Here is a 15,936-nt window from a genome sequence, read left to right on the forward strand (position 1 = left end):
TTTAAAAAGCATCTCATCAAAAGAGCTAAAAAATGTTCTCAGAAGAGTTCAGAAGATGAAACCATAGAGTTGTAAATTCTAAATGGGCCCTAATTAATTTTAAACACCTGGTTGCTAATGGCTTAGGAACTTAAGAGCTGATTCATCCCACCTCACAAAACTTGTCAGGGTGGGACAAGTCATCCTCCAGAGGATCCACCTCTGGAATACAGAGAAAGACTAGGAGATGAACAAAGAACAGATGCCTAACATTTAAATCTTTTAAGTTTTTTTATGGAGTGAAAAACACCCTGACATACTTCTGAAGCTTTTAGTCATAATTAGGAAAGTCGAGTTCCTCAGATGACTAATCGAAGTTTGAGCACTAACAGTTCTTTCTGTATTGTAGCCCACTGCTACTTTCTTGGACATCAGAAGTAGTTCAAAGTGCCCAAGACTCTTTCCTGTGAACAAAATAAAACAGGCCCCACCCTTGTCCAAAAACATTGCTTTTCTGGAAGAGAAATCATGAACAGCAAACCAGTTCTAGCAGGACACAGGAAATAAGCTCAGAGTGGAAGGCACAGAAATTTCCTCCTGGGACAAAAGGAACTGCTGGAGATGAGAATATGTTGGTACCCAAGAGCATTGCTTGGCTCTGGCTACTAGGAGGTAAGCCTCTAAAGCATGGAACATTGGATGTCCATGGAAGCCAAAATGTGGAAAAAAGGAAAAAGCAAACATGCTTTGGGCTGTCTTCATCTAAACCTTGCCCTTGGATACCCATCAGCCTGAATAAAGACAGACCTTTGGAGCGTGTGAGCTGTCCCTGGCAGCCTGGGGAGCGGTGGCACTACCAGCACACATACAGTGAGCAGGGCACACACCCATCAGGGTGCTTCCACCTGTGGGCCCCTGTGCCACAAGAAAGCAACAGTGAGCTAAAGGGGCTTGTGGACTATGGGAAGAAGAGTAGCAGAAAAAAATCTGTAGGGGTACTGAAGAGGGCCAGTAGGGTTTTCAGGTAGTCCTTCCTAGACAGACCAGGACTTCAACTAAAAAAGTCTTTCAGAAAGACATCCCCATGATGACAGCTGAGAACTGCACTTTCCAGATGTGTCTAATTTTCTTGACATATTCACTGCTTTACTGGTTACATGTTGCTGGAGAAGAAAGATAAAAATGTGACCACCTGCAGGCTTGGCTTTCTCCTTTCCCACTGGATCTATTTTAGCAGAGAAATTCCAGCTATCTCAGGCCAGGTCTCTCCTTCCCGGCTCCCAGAGATACTGAGTTCCTCCTAACATTCCTTTGGTCTCTGTGGGGTGTTTAACATCTATATGGCAAACAGCCTCAGTAGGGTGGATATGCATTAGCAGGCTTTTTCTGTATACCTCAGATATGTTACAAGCACAAATTTATTACAGCATTTATTTTTAGCAGAAGTATGGAAATTGCCTACAGGATTGCCAATTCCTTCAGCCCTCAGTACTTCAGCCCCAGAGTCTCCTGGCATTTAACCATCTTTCCTAAAAGATTCTGGCTTCAGTCATCCATTCCCTTTACTTCAGAAGAGGAAAACTTAATATACTGATGCCACTCCCTACATCAGCCCTCTGGCTGCAGAACGGACATCCTGAACAGCCACCACTACTGCTTAGCTGCCTGTTTCTTGATTCCCAGCTAACCAAACTGACATTTAGTATCCATACCTGTGAGGAAGGACAATGCCAACAAAAGAGAAGGGATAATGATAGATGAGGTAGAACTGGTTGCAGTTATATTGAAAAATTACAGAGAAAAGTATTGATTGTGAAGCACTGGCAAAAAGAATCCCTTAAACCAATCTGTTGTTTTCTGAGAAACTCCTAAAGCACAGGTCATGTATACTGTATAATAAGAGCCTACTCCATAATATGATGAAAACAATTTCCACAAACTTGTCAGAATGACTCATGCTAGCTTCTCAGACTAAATAAATACCTTTTAACTTGACAGCTGACGCAATATGAAGTTCAGTGCTTCCTTCCACTTTTGTCACACTCAGATCCCAGAAAGAAAACATTATAATGGTGAAGAGCAAATTCTCATTTTGGGAAACAGTATGCCTACATTCAAATAAATGGCAATGTTGCCATGCTCTGCTGGTGTCACTGGATTTGCTACATCCAACTTTAAATATTTTATTGTGTGGAAAATAAAGGCAGATAGATTCTCACAGCAGTAATCAATTACAAATTCCACATCATCTATAGTAACCTGTACTGCCAACCTGTACTGCCTGTTACTGACATCAATATAATTTAGAAAAATGGACAGTGGTGTAGGTAAACACAACAGGGATTAGTATGTTTCTCTTTTCTTTGACTGAAATGGTGACAGCTGGAGCAAGCAGGAAAGCTTGGGAAGACCAGTGCCTATCCCACTTTGTCCTGGTCTGTTGAGCTAAGCTGGCTCAGAGAGAGGAATTTACGAAGCTGCATCCTCATCAGAGGCACAGGAGGAGGTGGTGGAGCCTGTGCTGCCATGGCCCGGACCACAAAGCCAGCTTTCTTCTCCGGCAGCGTGACTCAGAGCTATTCCAGGACAGTGTGCCTACACGCGGGCTGTGGTCGCGCTGCTGCGCCCTGCGAGCAGCCCGGAGGACGGATTAACAAACCACGGAGCCCTGCAGCACAGGCTGCCCTGCACCTGGAGAGACGCAGCTGGTAATTAGCAATGCACATTTCTCCTTTCTGTTGTACTACACAGGCTGAACTAATACTGAATTACTGCTGTTGAATTGTTTCACAAGTCACAAGTCCTTCAGAGTTAGTATAACTTGATTTAAAGAATATAAACAACTATTTTTAAAGAGTCAAAATACTTGCGGAATCTTAATTTCCACTAAAAGTCCTGGGAATTTCAGAGCTGACTACCCTGGCATATTTTAAATAGTTTTCAAATGTCAACATTAAATTCTTTGCTAATCTCATGGTTTTGTTTTCTCTGAAGATAAGTGGTGATGGATAGCTATAACTGAAGACTGACCACACAGGTAGGCCTTCAGAGTCGCTTGTGAGGTTTTATTTCATATTTGCGAGGTTTTTTAGATAGAGAAAGGAAATAATGAATTTGACTTTATGTTTTTAGAAGGTTAATTTATTATTTTATAATATTATATTATATTAAAGAATATTATATTAAACTATACTAAATAATACAGAAAGGATATTTACAGAAGGTTAAAAGACAATAATGAAAACTCATGACTCTTTCTAGGGTTTCAACACAGCTTGACTCTGATTGGTTAAGTTAAAACAATTCACATTAAACTAATGAAATAGCCACCTGTTGGATAAACAATCTCCAAATACATTTTAAAGCAGCAAAACACAGGTGAAGCAATGAGACAATTATCGTTTTCTTTTTTATCTGAGCCTTCTCAGCTTCCCAGGAGAGAAATCCCAAGCAAAGGGATTTTTCCAGAAAATATGACAGTAACAGTTTTAACTGCTTCACATTAACTGGACAGACAAAAAAGAGCTGACTGTTCCATAAGTCACTCAGTGAAGATGCAATACAAAGAGCAGATGAAATGTTAGAAAACTCGCAGAGTAAGACAGAAATAAGTTTGAAAGCAGAGGAAAACTAAAAGAATTCCACAGAAGCATCTGAGTTGCGAATAACCTTTTACTCGAGGTGATTTTGACTGCAACACATTAAAGTGTTTAAAACAGAGAGCAAAAAGATATGACTTAACAGACACATTCAAAGAAATGTCAAGGATGAAGAGTTTCCTTTCCCTGGAGAAGGTGATGTTATAGTTAGAATATAAAATCTGAGACTTCATGACACAAAACTAAAAATTGCAGCTACTTTTTGGACCACTAAAAATAAAAGCATCCTAAGCCTTCCTTTTAAGTTAATGACCCTTGTAGCAGAAGAATTTCGCAAGCACCATGGTCACGCCTCACGCCTCGGCTTGTGTCTCTGGGTCTTGCTCCTCCTTGCAGATCTGGTGTGGGAATACAATCAACTACAGCCTGTCAACAGAAAGCACTTTTAATCTGTGATAATTTGGTATGAAGGCTATTCATTACTAGAGAATGTTGCAAAGTCAAACCAGAAAGGACTGGAATCCCTCACATGGAACAGCTGGTCTTTGCTGAAATGGGTTTTTGGCTACACTTGCACTATGTTCTGGAACAATGAAGAAAATCCCCATTCCCTATTCCCCAATACATTGCTTTTCTAAAAATGGCATCTAACAATGTCAGATCCTCACTAAATCTAGTTAAAGTCAGTGGAAAGACAAAATAAGTCATTGGAAGCTGGAAAATGGCAGGAAGCTTCAGCAGGAGACTAAGAAGGGATCATGCTTCAGTCACTCAAAAGGAAATCCCAAATTCTTGAATCTGTGATGAAGGCTTTCTTCACAGGTCATGGACAAAAGATGCCAACGGGGCACTGTGGAGAAACCTGAGGATTTTCACTTGTTCTTTTTTGATTGGTTTTTAAAACAGAAATATTACATATAATGAACATGTTATGCAGCATTTTGAAATATTTCTCCGCCCGAGTTAAGGCTTTCCCTCACTACCTTCAGTAACACTGAAATTGAAGTTGTGTGGAGTAAAGGAGGGCCAGGTCCAAATCCTTCATAAAACCTCACCGGTAGAAATCCAGAAAACTTTTGAAATAGGAACAGACATCACAGATTTTTTCATTTATAACAAGAATAGCAAAGTTATTTAATAAAAAATAAATTGAAGTAATCTACAAAGAATGTAAAAAGCCCAATACTTTACTTAGGACTAGAAACCCAAAAGTTACGCTGTTCTAATGTTGCTACCTCTTGTCTAAAACCATTACACAATCTAATTAACATTTTATCCAACTGCATTACACTTTCCATTAAGCAAAACAAGACCCAAGACACACAGCATGCAGGGGCCTGAATATGCCTCACTAACATCGGTGGCAAAACTCCACAGACTTCAAAAGAGCAAGACTGGGCATGGGTAGCTCTGGTTAACTGCTTTCCACTCTATTTTCATTTCCAAGACAAGGGATTTCTGTTTAGATTTAGTAGTTTTTACACAGATGGCTACTACTGTGGTTTTTAATTTGGGAGATGTTTAACAGTACTAACATTAATAATATTTCCCATAGAAGGAGCAACCCAACACTGGAAATACACCAAAATTATGACAATCAAGCAGTGATATTGGAACAAGCATAAACTTACTTTATGTTAAGGGGAGAAAAATTCATAAATTAATTAGGGCCTGAATTCTCAAAACTGCTTACAAAATAAGAGAAGAAAGGAGAAGCAAGGGAGCTGAACTCTTTAATAAAGACCATTTCCCCTGCTGTGAGGCAGCCCTATGTAGTCATCTGACAAAACCTAGGATCAGTAGGACTTTTCTGAGAAAAGCAGCAGCAGCAGTCACAGGAAGTTTTGACAACGCTGCAGAGTCATAAAAGGCAAAGAATTAATGAAAGAAACAAACACATTTATAGTTTATCTACAAAATTGGTTCATATGCATAAAATCCACAAATTGGGTTAATTTTCAAAGGTTTTTGCAAAAATAATGGGGACAAAGAAACAGCTAAATCCATAGCTCATGCTGAACTCCTGTCTATTTTGAACAGCTGCCCTTTCATTAAGAGGCAGAAACTGTACAACCAGGGAAAAACATGAACATTAACATAAAGTGAAATATAGCTTTCATAAGACTCTGTCTATTAAAGTAGTTAATAATCTACCAAAGTATTAGCTTGATACATACTGCTGTCATCCAGAGATGTCACAGTATTAGAGGTGCTGATAATATGCACTTTTGGACTTGGCACTCTGTCTCTCATCACTGGGTACATAAACGCCTAGCAAGCATGGTGTACTTTGGATTTCTGCAGCTCATACAACACAGCAATGAAAGAGCAACAATCCACTTCAATAATTTTGTTTTGTTTTGCTCTTCTCCTGAATGCAGTAGTTTAAAATATTTTTTTGGAAAACACCTATTTTTAATGTGACAAAATAAGCCAGCTTCCTACCTCCCACTTCCAGCTGCTATTTCTTCTGTGAATCATTCTCTCTAACGATTTTTCCTCTCTCATATGCAAGAACACTAGGTGGGGAGAGTGACAGCTGTCCCAGCTTTATGGATCTCAGCTCTCTCAGCTTTATGGATCTTCCTTGATGAGGAAGCAGTGTGGTAAATATGTGTGGAGCAAAGCAAAATGCATAGAACAGGTTTGGGGATGTTGTTTTGTTGGTTTTGGGTTTTTTTAAACTGCTGTATAAAATACTAATCCAAAAGGAATGCAAAAAATATGTGATCTGAATTACAAGAATATGAATTCATGTAAAGAGAGGAAAAACCTTCTCAAAGAACAATTTTAAGAATTATTATACTGCCTTGGAAAAAAAAAGGCTATGATCTTGTAAAAAATTCAGAAAAGAGAAATAAGGCTTAGTGAGTTAAGAGTTAAAACTAAAATATTAACTTCTGTCAAAGATAAAGTCAAGGCCATAATATTTCTATGTTAAGTCTTAAATTTTAACTGTGGAGTGAATTTCTGTTTAGTTGAACATGAAGGTAAATAGAACAAGAAGTACTTAAAAACTAAGGGAAATAGTAGAATGTCTAAGACTGCAACAGACTTATCCTTGACTATCCAAAATGAAGAAATAAGAAAATACTTGGGCAACTTTCCACAGAAACAATTTATAGGAACATTAAATTAATAGTAACTGCATGAAATCACACTGTGAGTGAGTTACATTCAAGAATTCAGCCATAACATTTCAGTGAATCCCCTAGGCAGCCAGCAATTACCATTACTTCCACCAGGTATTTAGAATTTCTACCCTCTATACTGCTAATCTTCTATACTCACAAGTGTTACCCTAGCATCTTGTAGGATTTCCTAAGAATCCTATCCAGGAAACATCCAAGGAAAGTCTAACAAAGAATCTTGACAAGAATTATCTGTAAGCAGTAGGAAAAAGGTTTGCTTTATGGATCTTCAAAAATTCAACAGATTTCTTCCCCACAAAATTCAGAAACAGATGTGTGAGCCTCAAAGAAGCAAGGAACTGGGAACTAAACCCAGGAACACTGAAGACTACTGGGAAGCTAATCCTTTTCCGTTTCAGAAGGGAGGGATGTACAATCATAGATATATACACAGAAAACCTAAAGATGCTTCAACCAATTTTTTTCAAATGTTTCTTCTGTAAGAGGTAAATGATGCATGAAAATGTATTCAAGACATGAAAGCTATATGAAAAAAGGCAGAAAATTATGTGTGTATACATTTCTATATATGTGTATGTACATACACAGTGTGTAAAAAGCGTAATTTTTGTAAGTCATGTATCAAGTACCTCACTTAAATTTTTAACTATCCTTGCTTTATCCCATCTGCATTTCTAGGTTGAGCAGGATCCTGACTTGTCTTTTTGCTTTGTTTGATTTTGTTTTGTTTTGTTTGTTAAGTAAACATTCACAGCATGACACTCCTGATTATTTGGAGAACATTAAAATTTGGTGTGACATGACCAGCATTTATACTAAATTATTAAAAATTATGGAAAAATGCCATTTGACCTTGACACAAAGTGCACTACAGCCCATGAGAAGACTAGTTTCTCATAAGACGAGGCCTTCCTTGGAAAATAACATATTATGAACATGTAATTCCATTGCCTCTGAAATTATTTATAATGAACAAAAGAAATACAGATGGGGTTACTTCCCCATAAGAGTAATACATTATGAGAAGCGATTTAGTGGCATATTCACTGTATGTCAAAAAGGGAGGCAAAGGAAAGGAAAGGGAAAGGGAAATTACTGAAAGAGTTTCTGCCTCTTCAACTGTTTTTTGAGTAGACTAGGGACAATAAAAAACCAGAGGTCAGGATGGTGGGAAGGTGAGACAAGAAGAAATCAGGTGTACAGCTCAGCTGCTAGACTCATAAAAAGATACAGAAATAAGGATGGGGAAAGCTTTACATTCCTCAGCAATCTTGGACTGTTGGTAAGACCCAAGGTGTGGTCTCCGCTTGAAAGGCCTTGCTGGCATAACCATATCATTTAGAAGTGTGAAAAAAAATCCTACCCACATCACTACACCCTACTGTAAATGTAGGTCAAGCAGCAAAATAGCCCGTTCAGAGACTGGGCTTACAGTGTACCAGTTAAAAGGTTTTGTCAATAAAAGCTGTCTTTCTGCTGTGGCTATGTGGGAAGGAGATACTACCTTTCTACAGATCTTTTCATGTCTAGGCAAACTCTTGAAAACTAGAAGCACCACTAACTACTTCCTGATGGTAAATTGGGAATATTGGTCTGATATTAAAATGATATTATCATGGCAGTTCTCAAGAGTCAGCAGTTAAAATTCTTAACAGGAATTTTGCCTACACTTCAAAGACATAGATCCCATACCCACTTATTGCCCCATCCTCAGAAGACTAATTATATTTTGGTTTCCTCTCCTTAATTTGGTCCTAAGATTCCCTCCCTCTCCAGACATCCCTCAGAAATCAGCCTGCTGCTTTCAAAGAAGCCCATAGAGGCCAGATTTTCAGGGGGTTGACCCATCTAACTTTCTCTGGCTGCCTTTGAGGTCGTTCCAACTCCAGCGCCTCCAAGCCCAGCAGTAGTCAGGAAATGAGAGCATATGGTAAATAGTTTAACTCACACTCGTTTAGCTTTCAATTCTAGCATGATTTTTCAGTGTTTTCCATCTAGTAAGATGTCTATTAACTCAAGAGTGTCTGGTTCAAGAGAACAAATGCAGAGACAGTGGACAGATACCAGTGTACCAAAGCTTGTTGCTAAGGAAAGCTGGGTATGTTGCACAACTTAAATATCCTGAATCTATTCAGTTTTGTGACAGATGAAACCTGAGTTCTGAACAAATTATCTGTTAGGGTTTAAAGTGTGATAGGTTTAAACCAAAACAAACATGATAACCACTATTAGGTTTCTAAGAACTTTCAGAACACTGAGATTGTCAGCAGTCATGTATTTAGAGACCTGCAGCGCCTGCCAAATAATAGGCAACAAATCCAATAATAGACAATAAAGCCTGTTGTAAAGCCTCTTGCAAAAGCAGCTGCTGCCTCTATTGAGAAAATGTCTTTTAAAATATTACCTTTTAATACTTCTTTTTTGTCTTGCTCCCTCTCTTATGGAGGTAGGGTGGATGCTATAAAAGAAACATACATTAATTAGGGTGGATTAATCCTCCAAAGGAATACAACATGAATATCTTTCTCTTTAATTTACCTGATATTGACCACATACACAGTGTAATTCCAGTTCTGGAAAGTACGGTTCAGCTGCAAAACAGGAAGACATTGATCACATGAATGGCGAGATGTTAATGGGGCTCTTTGTTGCTTAAAGCTGTGTTAGAATTTCACCCTTCAGCCCCTTGAGAAATCCCCTTCAGTTTTGCAAAGCAAAGAAAACACTCACTTTTCAGTGAGGTGACTGTTGTACAACTGGTAGTGAGAGATTTGGCTTTTTTGTGGACAGAAGGAAATTTGTATGAGGTCACGACAGAGTGAATAGGAGAGCGCACAGGATCCTGATTTTTTCTTTTCTCCCTCTCTTCCACATTTAAATCCTCAGATACACTTTGAATAGACTTACTGAAAAAGCTATTGGCTAAATTTTCACCTGAAAGCCTTCAAACTTACAATGATCTTCTCTGCAGACCTTTGTACTTTTTATTCTGAGTGTTCAACAGCTGCTCAGTTTTCCTTCAAGAGACACCTTTGCATACTCTTGCACCTTTCTAGTTTCTTTGGCTTAGGCATCTAGGCATCTATGTACTTTGCCTGGGTACTGCTGCTAAGGGAACAGCCTTGGAAGGTGTGCATGACTGCAATTCTCTTCTGTAGATTATTATATATATATGTATATATATATATTTTTTTTTTCTGGTTTATGGGTTCCTTAGCTTCTGATAGCTGAAATCTCCAGGTTTTTTAAATGAAAATAAAAAAAGAATAGTTGTTATATTTCATGATGTTGTATATTCACATAAGTAGTTGGCATAAAGGTCTTACAAATTGTGTGAGTGGGACTATGTGAACTGCCAAAAAGGACAGGGAATATCCAGACAAGAAGAACTTCTAGAGGCAACATCAAAAATTCCTCACCCAGAGACAAGCTTGTATTTGCTAAAATGGGCTGAAGAACCAGGGACTACTAGAAACCTCAGCAGCTGACCTACGGCAAAAACCTTTTGAAGTAGCAAACGTTAAGATAAATTGGAAAAGTTTATTGCTTCACACAAATCAATACTGCCGGGTGTTTTTATGATTTCTGCCATAATATAGCTTCAAAACCATATTAGCACTTGGGGAGAAAGTTTTTGTCCTGTACAGTGATGTTTGAACCCAGACATGTACCTCTTTTTGTGGACAATTCTGATTTCTCCATACTTTCCAAAATCTCACTTACTACCTGCATTTCTTAGGAAGCTAGCTAGTATAGTGCAGACATTTTAAATTAAATCCATAATGCTGAAGAGCCCAAGCTAGACCTGAATTTATTACTGCATAAATAAATAAAAGAAAGATATTCGGAGAACACACGTGAAGCATTTTTTTAGTAGTCTCATTTTTTGTGATTTTCCAATCGATAACAGTGATGGGACAGATTCATATAGGTAATCACATAGGAAAGAAAACTAAACTTACCCATTCTGCAATGACATCATGTACTTTTGACACTGAGTTGGAGTTGGAACTAGAGACAACTATTGATATCCTGTAGAATAGCCCACCTGTCCATTAAAAACAGCATCATAATGTTAGAAACTGAGCAAATTTAGCTTTTGAATAATGAGATTTTAGCTTCACGATTAATATAAAAATTGTGCTGAACCCCAGATACAAGGCCACCGCACACTCTTGTTGGCATTTAATCTCTGAAATGAATTACCCCTGCAGGTCTGGGCCCATTCTCACTAGTCCTGTTGATTTTGACAAGAATTCCCTCCCCCTCCATATTTTCAGAGGCACTTGAAATGTGACATGGAAACTCACAGACAACATACATCTAACCAAAATACTAATGCAGTATTTTGCATATGCCTCTAATGTGGTGTGTAAAATCAAGTTCACGACAGTGTCAGGAATTTTAAAAACTATTATATTTAATGAAGTCTGTAAACACAGATAAATTCTGCTCCTAGACATATTGTTATAATATTGTTATATGTTCCAGAATTGAACCACTGCAGATTGGAGTTTAAATATTGTGAGAGCAAATAAAGCTCATCAATTAAATGTAGCAAGGTAACTGAGGACAGAATTAGGTGTGAGAAGGGATATAGAGCTCTTGTTTCCAAAGTACAGGCTTGCTCTGAAGCCTGGCAATGGCCAGACAGTAGAAGAACCCATATTAGCTTTACAAAACTGGCAGCTGAACAAACCATCTTTCAGTCACAAAATGTGTAACACTTGGCTTGGTGCAATTTTATATTCAGAAAACTGTTTTGAAATGGCACAGTGTAAATATAAATTCTCTTTAAGCTCATGAGTGGGTAGGCAGCATTACAAGATTTCACATCTAATAAATAACATCAATTCATTTCATAGTTATGCTCTGTGTTAAAAGTCTGTACTTTCCACAAGCCTATTTTTTTCATTAAGCTACCAAATATTCTGTAAGCTCTAGCTGGGTGAAAGTTCCCAGGATGTGGGGGAGGTTTAAGAACTTCTGGATCAATTCACTTGCACTTATGTGAATTTGTGGCACTGCTCGGTTTTGGGCTGTTACCAAGGCCGTGGGTCTTGATCACAGACACATGCATTTATATAATCTTATCTAAATCTTAAAGAGACACTACATAGGACAGAGCAGGACATGAAAATAATTATACAGAAATCCCTTTCTGTCTCAGATTGGAAAGGAACTGCTCTATCTTTTGGAAATGAAATAAAAGACCTTTTATTCTAAGTAGAGCAAATGTCATAATTTTACAACTTCATAAATAATTACTGTACAAGAGCTTGAAGTAAAGGCACCTGGAAAAAATTTGACATGAGTATTTTCCAATTTAAGTGTGCATGCATTGGTTACTATTCATGAAATGGTTGGAGAATTGTTCTTTCTTTACAATATGGAATTAATTATATTAATAGTAAGATTGGTAAAAAAATTCCTTTATGATAAAACAGTTAAGAAGATGGTTTACTAGACACTTTCTTTGGTAAGCTATGATTATATTTTTGATATGAGCAGAATGAACTTTGTTTTGATTTACTTTAACTCTCCTGAGGAGACACACAAATTTGGTGCATAATTTAATCTGAAAATGTGCTTTAGTTTATTATTACTGCAATGGTGTAAAAAAAAAGGATTAAAAATTATATCTTTGGAAGTAGAAATTTGGACTTTGGGCAAATTGAAAACACTTGCAATGCCTCGATGTCCTTTGTATGTATATATCTCTGTATAAACACATATTCAATTTTAAATCTATAATGCTCCTTTTATATGTGCCATACAGATACACACATACAGAAAGCATGCATTAGATACTCTTGTTAAAACTCATATGTAATGATTATCTAATTATAACCTTACTTAGATAATTATGTATAGTGACAAAATCACCTTAATATAGGAATATGCAAAGTATTTTAAAAATCATACACAGTAACTACAAACTAGGCAATAGATTCAAGATCTCCACCAGATGGTGACCCAAAGCACTTTTTAATGAGGCATAAAAATAACCAAACAAGAACTAATCTGCATTTTAAAATACTCTCAGGAGACTGCAAAGTAGATAGTAAAAACTAAAACTTATTTATCCCTCTTCAAGTTAAACAGTTGAAATCCCTCCCCAAAATGCTGAATGAAAACAAAAAACAAAAAATATATATAAAATTGGTGAAAAGTAGCCAAAGAAAACTTGAAAAAAAAAAAAAGAAAAAAATAGCCTGGAAAACAATGCTCCTACGCCCACCACCAACTACAAAAATATAATGATCAATCAAATGTCAGTATTTTTAAAAATTCTGTTAGGAAAATGCTGAGTTTTATTATTCAAACTCTGAGTTTTGAAAAAATCTTCTATTTTTGAAAGTGAAATCATCAAAAATATGTCAGTAAAAACCATTCATATACTCCCAAAAAACAAATTGTCATTAAATCATATAAAATAGATAGAAACCATTATATTATCCTCACAGTCTCATGAGAGCTGTCTTAAAGAAGTACACAAATATGAAAAATCACACATTAATGACATTTACTACCACTAAGATGTTACAAATTCCCTTCTACTGTAATTATATTATTATTCCAAAACATCTTCATATGCTAAATGGTCCTACCTCTAAAGGATGAAAGACAGCTACTTCTACATTCAGTCTACAAACTGAATATCTAATAGATAAGATGATCTGGGGGGTTTTTCTACATCTAACTTAGCAGCTTGACATACTGTAGTGGAACTCAGGTCGACACAGGCAGCCCAGCTCAGTGAAGAAGTCGCACAAACAAGGCAAAAGGACTGCAGCAGAGCTAGTAAGTTGTTTCAGTGGTGGGTAAGAGGTGCTGTTTTGGCTTGTCTCAGATGGCAAATCGGCCAAGGAATAAACATGGGCTGAAACTGGTGACTCATGGTACGTCACAGAAGAAAGTGATGTTTGGATCTGCACGTGAGAGTGATGGATGGCTGCTGCAGCTCTCGTCAGAGTGCCTGTCAAGATGGTCTCTTTGTGCTGAATAAAAACTGTGCTATAGGAAGACGGCAAGGGTATCACATCATTCATTACTGCAGTTCTTGATGACTCCAGAACAGAAGAGAGATTTGCAAGTTGTCCATAATCAGCATTTTCAAAATCCAAGGCATTTGCAGTAATGAGAGATATCGCTTCTCTGTTCCTGCTAAAGGGTCTGTACACCTCCCCCTCTGAATTCCATTCAGAAAGCTTCAGTATGTTTGTTGATGTCAGAACAGGAAAATCCCTTATGTTTTTATCACTGTCAATGATTTCTTGTTCTACTGCCCAGAGAGAGTATCTTGGACTGTCCGCTTGATTTTCAATGGAGTTTTGTCCTAAAACAGTTAGATGATTTCTTGGTGTTTCTGCTGTTGGCAAGTTTAACTCTTCTACATCCCACTGAGGGAGCAAGCTTGGAGAAATTGTGTCAAGATGATTCTGAAAACTTTGTGGGAGTGGAGGTGTGGAATAGGTGTTAGGAGTTACACTGTCTCTGAACTTGGACTCTGAATGAAGAAACTGCCTTAATTCCAAAGACACTGGAAAAAAGTCAGAACTCATTGAACTGATGCTTTTTAAAAAAATACCTGCATCTTTTTGAACTTTACTTCTTGGTTTATCTATGGTATTTGTCATAGCATCATTCTCCAGAAGACTTTGAGGCTGCTGTGTTTTGTGCGTTCTTGTACTGCTTGTCGAACTCATAACTCTCCAAGTAACCTGAGTCCCAGATGTACTGATCAAGAAAGGAGCTTGGCTATCCCTTGAACCAGAAGGATGAGTTCCTGAATGTGTTGGCAAGACAGAAACAGGCTGATGTCTATTGTTTAGGAAAGTCATGTCAGTTTGATCACTTACTATGTCAGTTTGAATTTGCATGTGCACACTACCTGCAGAGTTTTCAAGCACCTGATCAAAAGGGCTTACCTGTGCCCATACAGAGGATTGAATGGAAGGTGCTTCCAGAGAAGGAAAAAGAAAATAAAAATAAAATTCACTGTTGGAAGTCACAGTTAGGTTTGCAAAACTCATTGTTGACTGCAATTGTGATATTGACCGGCCATTACTTTCTGAAATTCTCTTTGAAATGCCTGGAATAAATGAACTAAACGTTTGTGTTTCCAATGCTGATACATGACTAGAAAAATTAATTTCTTCAGCTCGGTGATCTAAAAATTTAATGGCAGATGTTTGTTCAAAGATATTGCCAGAGTTAGCATAGAAATTAATGGACAGCAGTCTCTCTGTTGGGGAAGGAAGCAGTTTATTAAATGCGAGCCAGAAATTTTCTGATGGCTCCTCAGAAAACAATTGAGATGATTCTTTCAAATGGTGGGAAACAGTCCAGAAACTTGCTCTTAAAGAGGGGGATATATCTACATATTTTGTTGGAAAATCCAAGTAATCTGATTCCCAGGAGTCAGCAACAGAATTCATGTTCTCTGGCTCTAATATGGAAAAAACTGATTCTTCATTTTCATTACTACCATGAAATGCATCCAAATTGTTCTGCAGTGCTCCATTTCTGAGGGTCTCACTTGGATTTTGAAAGTATAATGAATGCTGTAAATAATGAGACCAGTAATTACTACTCAACATAAATATGCTGTCACTTTTCAAATATGTGTCAGTCAACAGCTGTTGATAAACAGGCAGGGTTGTTACAACATGCTTAAATACTGAGCTTGTCCAGCCTGGTTCTACTAGAAATGATGAAAACGTTAATAGTTCTCTACTGTGTCCTTGGACTGAATTTGTCAGTTGGCTGTCATGCATAAATTTTGTGTATAATTTTTTCATGTTCTGAAAAAAACTTGTTGGTTTGCCCTGTAGAATCTCCACAGAGGTTAAATTTGTAATGCTTCCTGAGTGATAGTCTTTAATGTGCACAGATTTTCTAAACTGAAATTCACTGTTTGCTGATAGAGTAGAAAACATTTTCCTGTCAGCACTTCCTTCTATCATTTCCAGGTAAAAATTTTCAGGTGCCAAGTTTAGCAAATCTAACCTACTTTTTTGGAATGGTGGTTTCTCATCTGTAGGTGGTACAGACAAGCTAGAAAGAAAATGTCTGTCTTCTTGAATATCAGAGGTGATATGATGATGAAATACAGGCTCATTCCACCACTTCCCAGGCTCCAAGACACTGCTTGTATGCCTGAAATTGTTTGTGTCGCTGCTGGAGGATGAAATCCACAGAGT

The 15,936-nt window shown here is 37.5% G+C and overlaps 1 protein-coding gene across 4 annotated transcripts in view; it reads right to left on the bottom strand.

Annotated features, from left to right (window-relative positions):
• Positions 1 to 15,936, bottom strand: part of ADGRG6 (adhesion G protein-coupled receptor G6) — a 110,474-nt gene that overhangs the window by 36,346 nt on the left and 58,192 nt on the right. For all 4 annotated transcript variants that reach the window (XM_063151411.1, XM_063151410.1, XM_063151412.1 and 1 more), the window contains 3 exons: positions 10,693 to 10,778; positions 9,269 to 9,321; positions 9,135 to 9,188 (listed from right to left, as the gene is read on the bottom strand). In XM_063151411.1, the coding sequence (XP_063007481.1) occupies positions 9,135 to 9,188; positions 9,269 to 9,321; positions 10,693 to 10,778 (193 nt within the window). The remainder of the gene's footprint in view (positions 1 to 9,134; positions 9,189 to 9,268; positions 9,322 to 10,692; positions 10,779 to 15,936) is intronic.

The sequence above is a fragment of the Melospiza melodia genome, chromosome 3 (assembly GCF_035770615.1).
Source record: "Melospiza melodia melodia isolate bMelMel2 chromosome 3, bMelMel2.pri, whole genome shotgun sequence".
Taxonomy (NCBI): Eukaryota; Metazoa; Chordata; class Aves; order Passeriformes; family Passerellidae; genus Melospiza; species Melospiza melodia.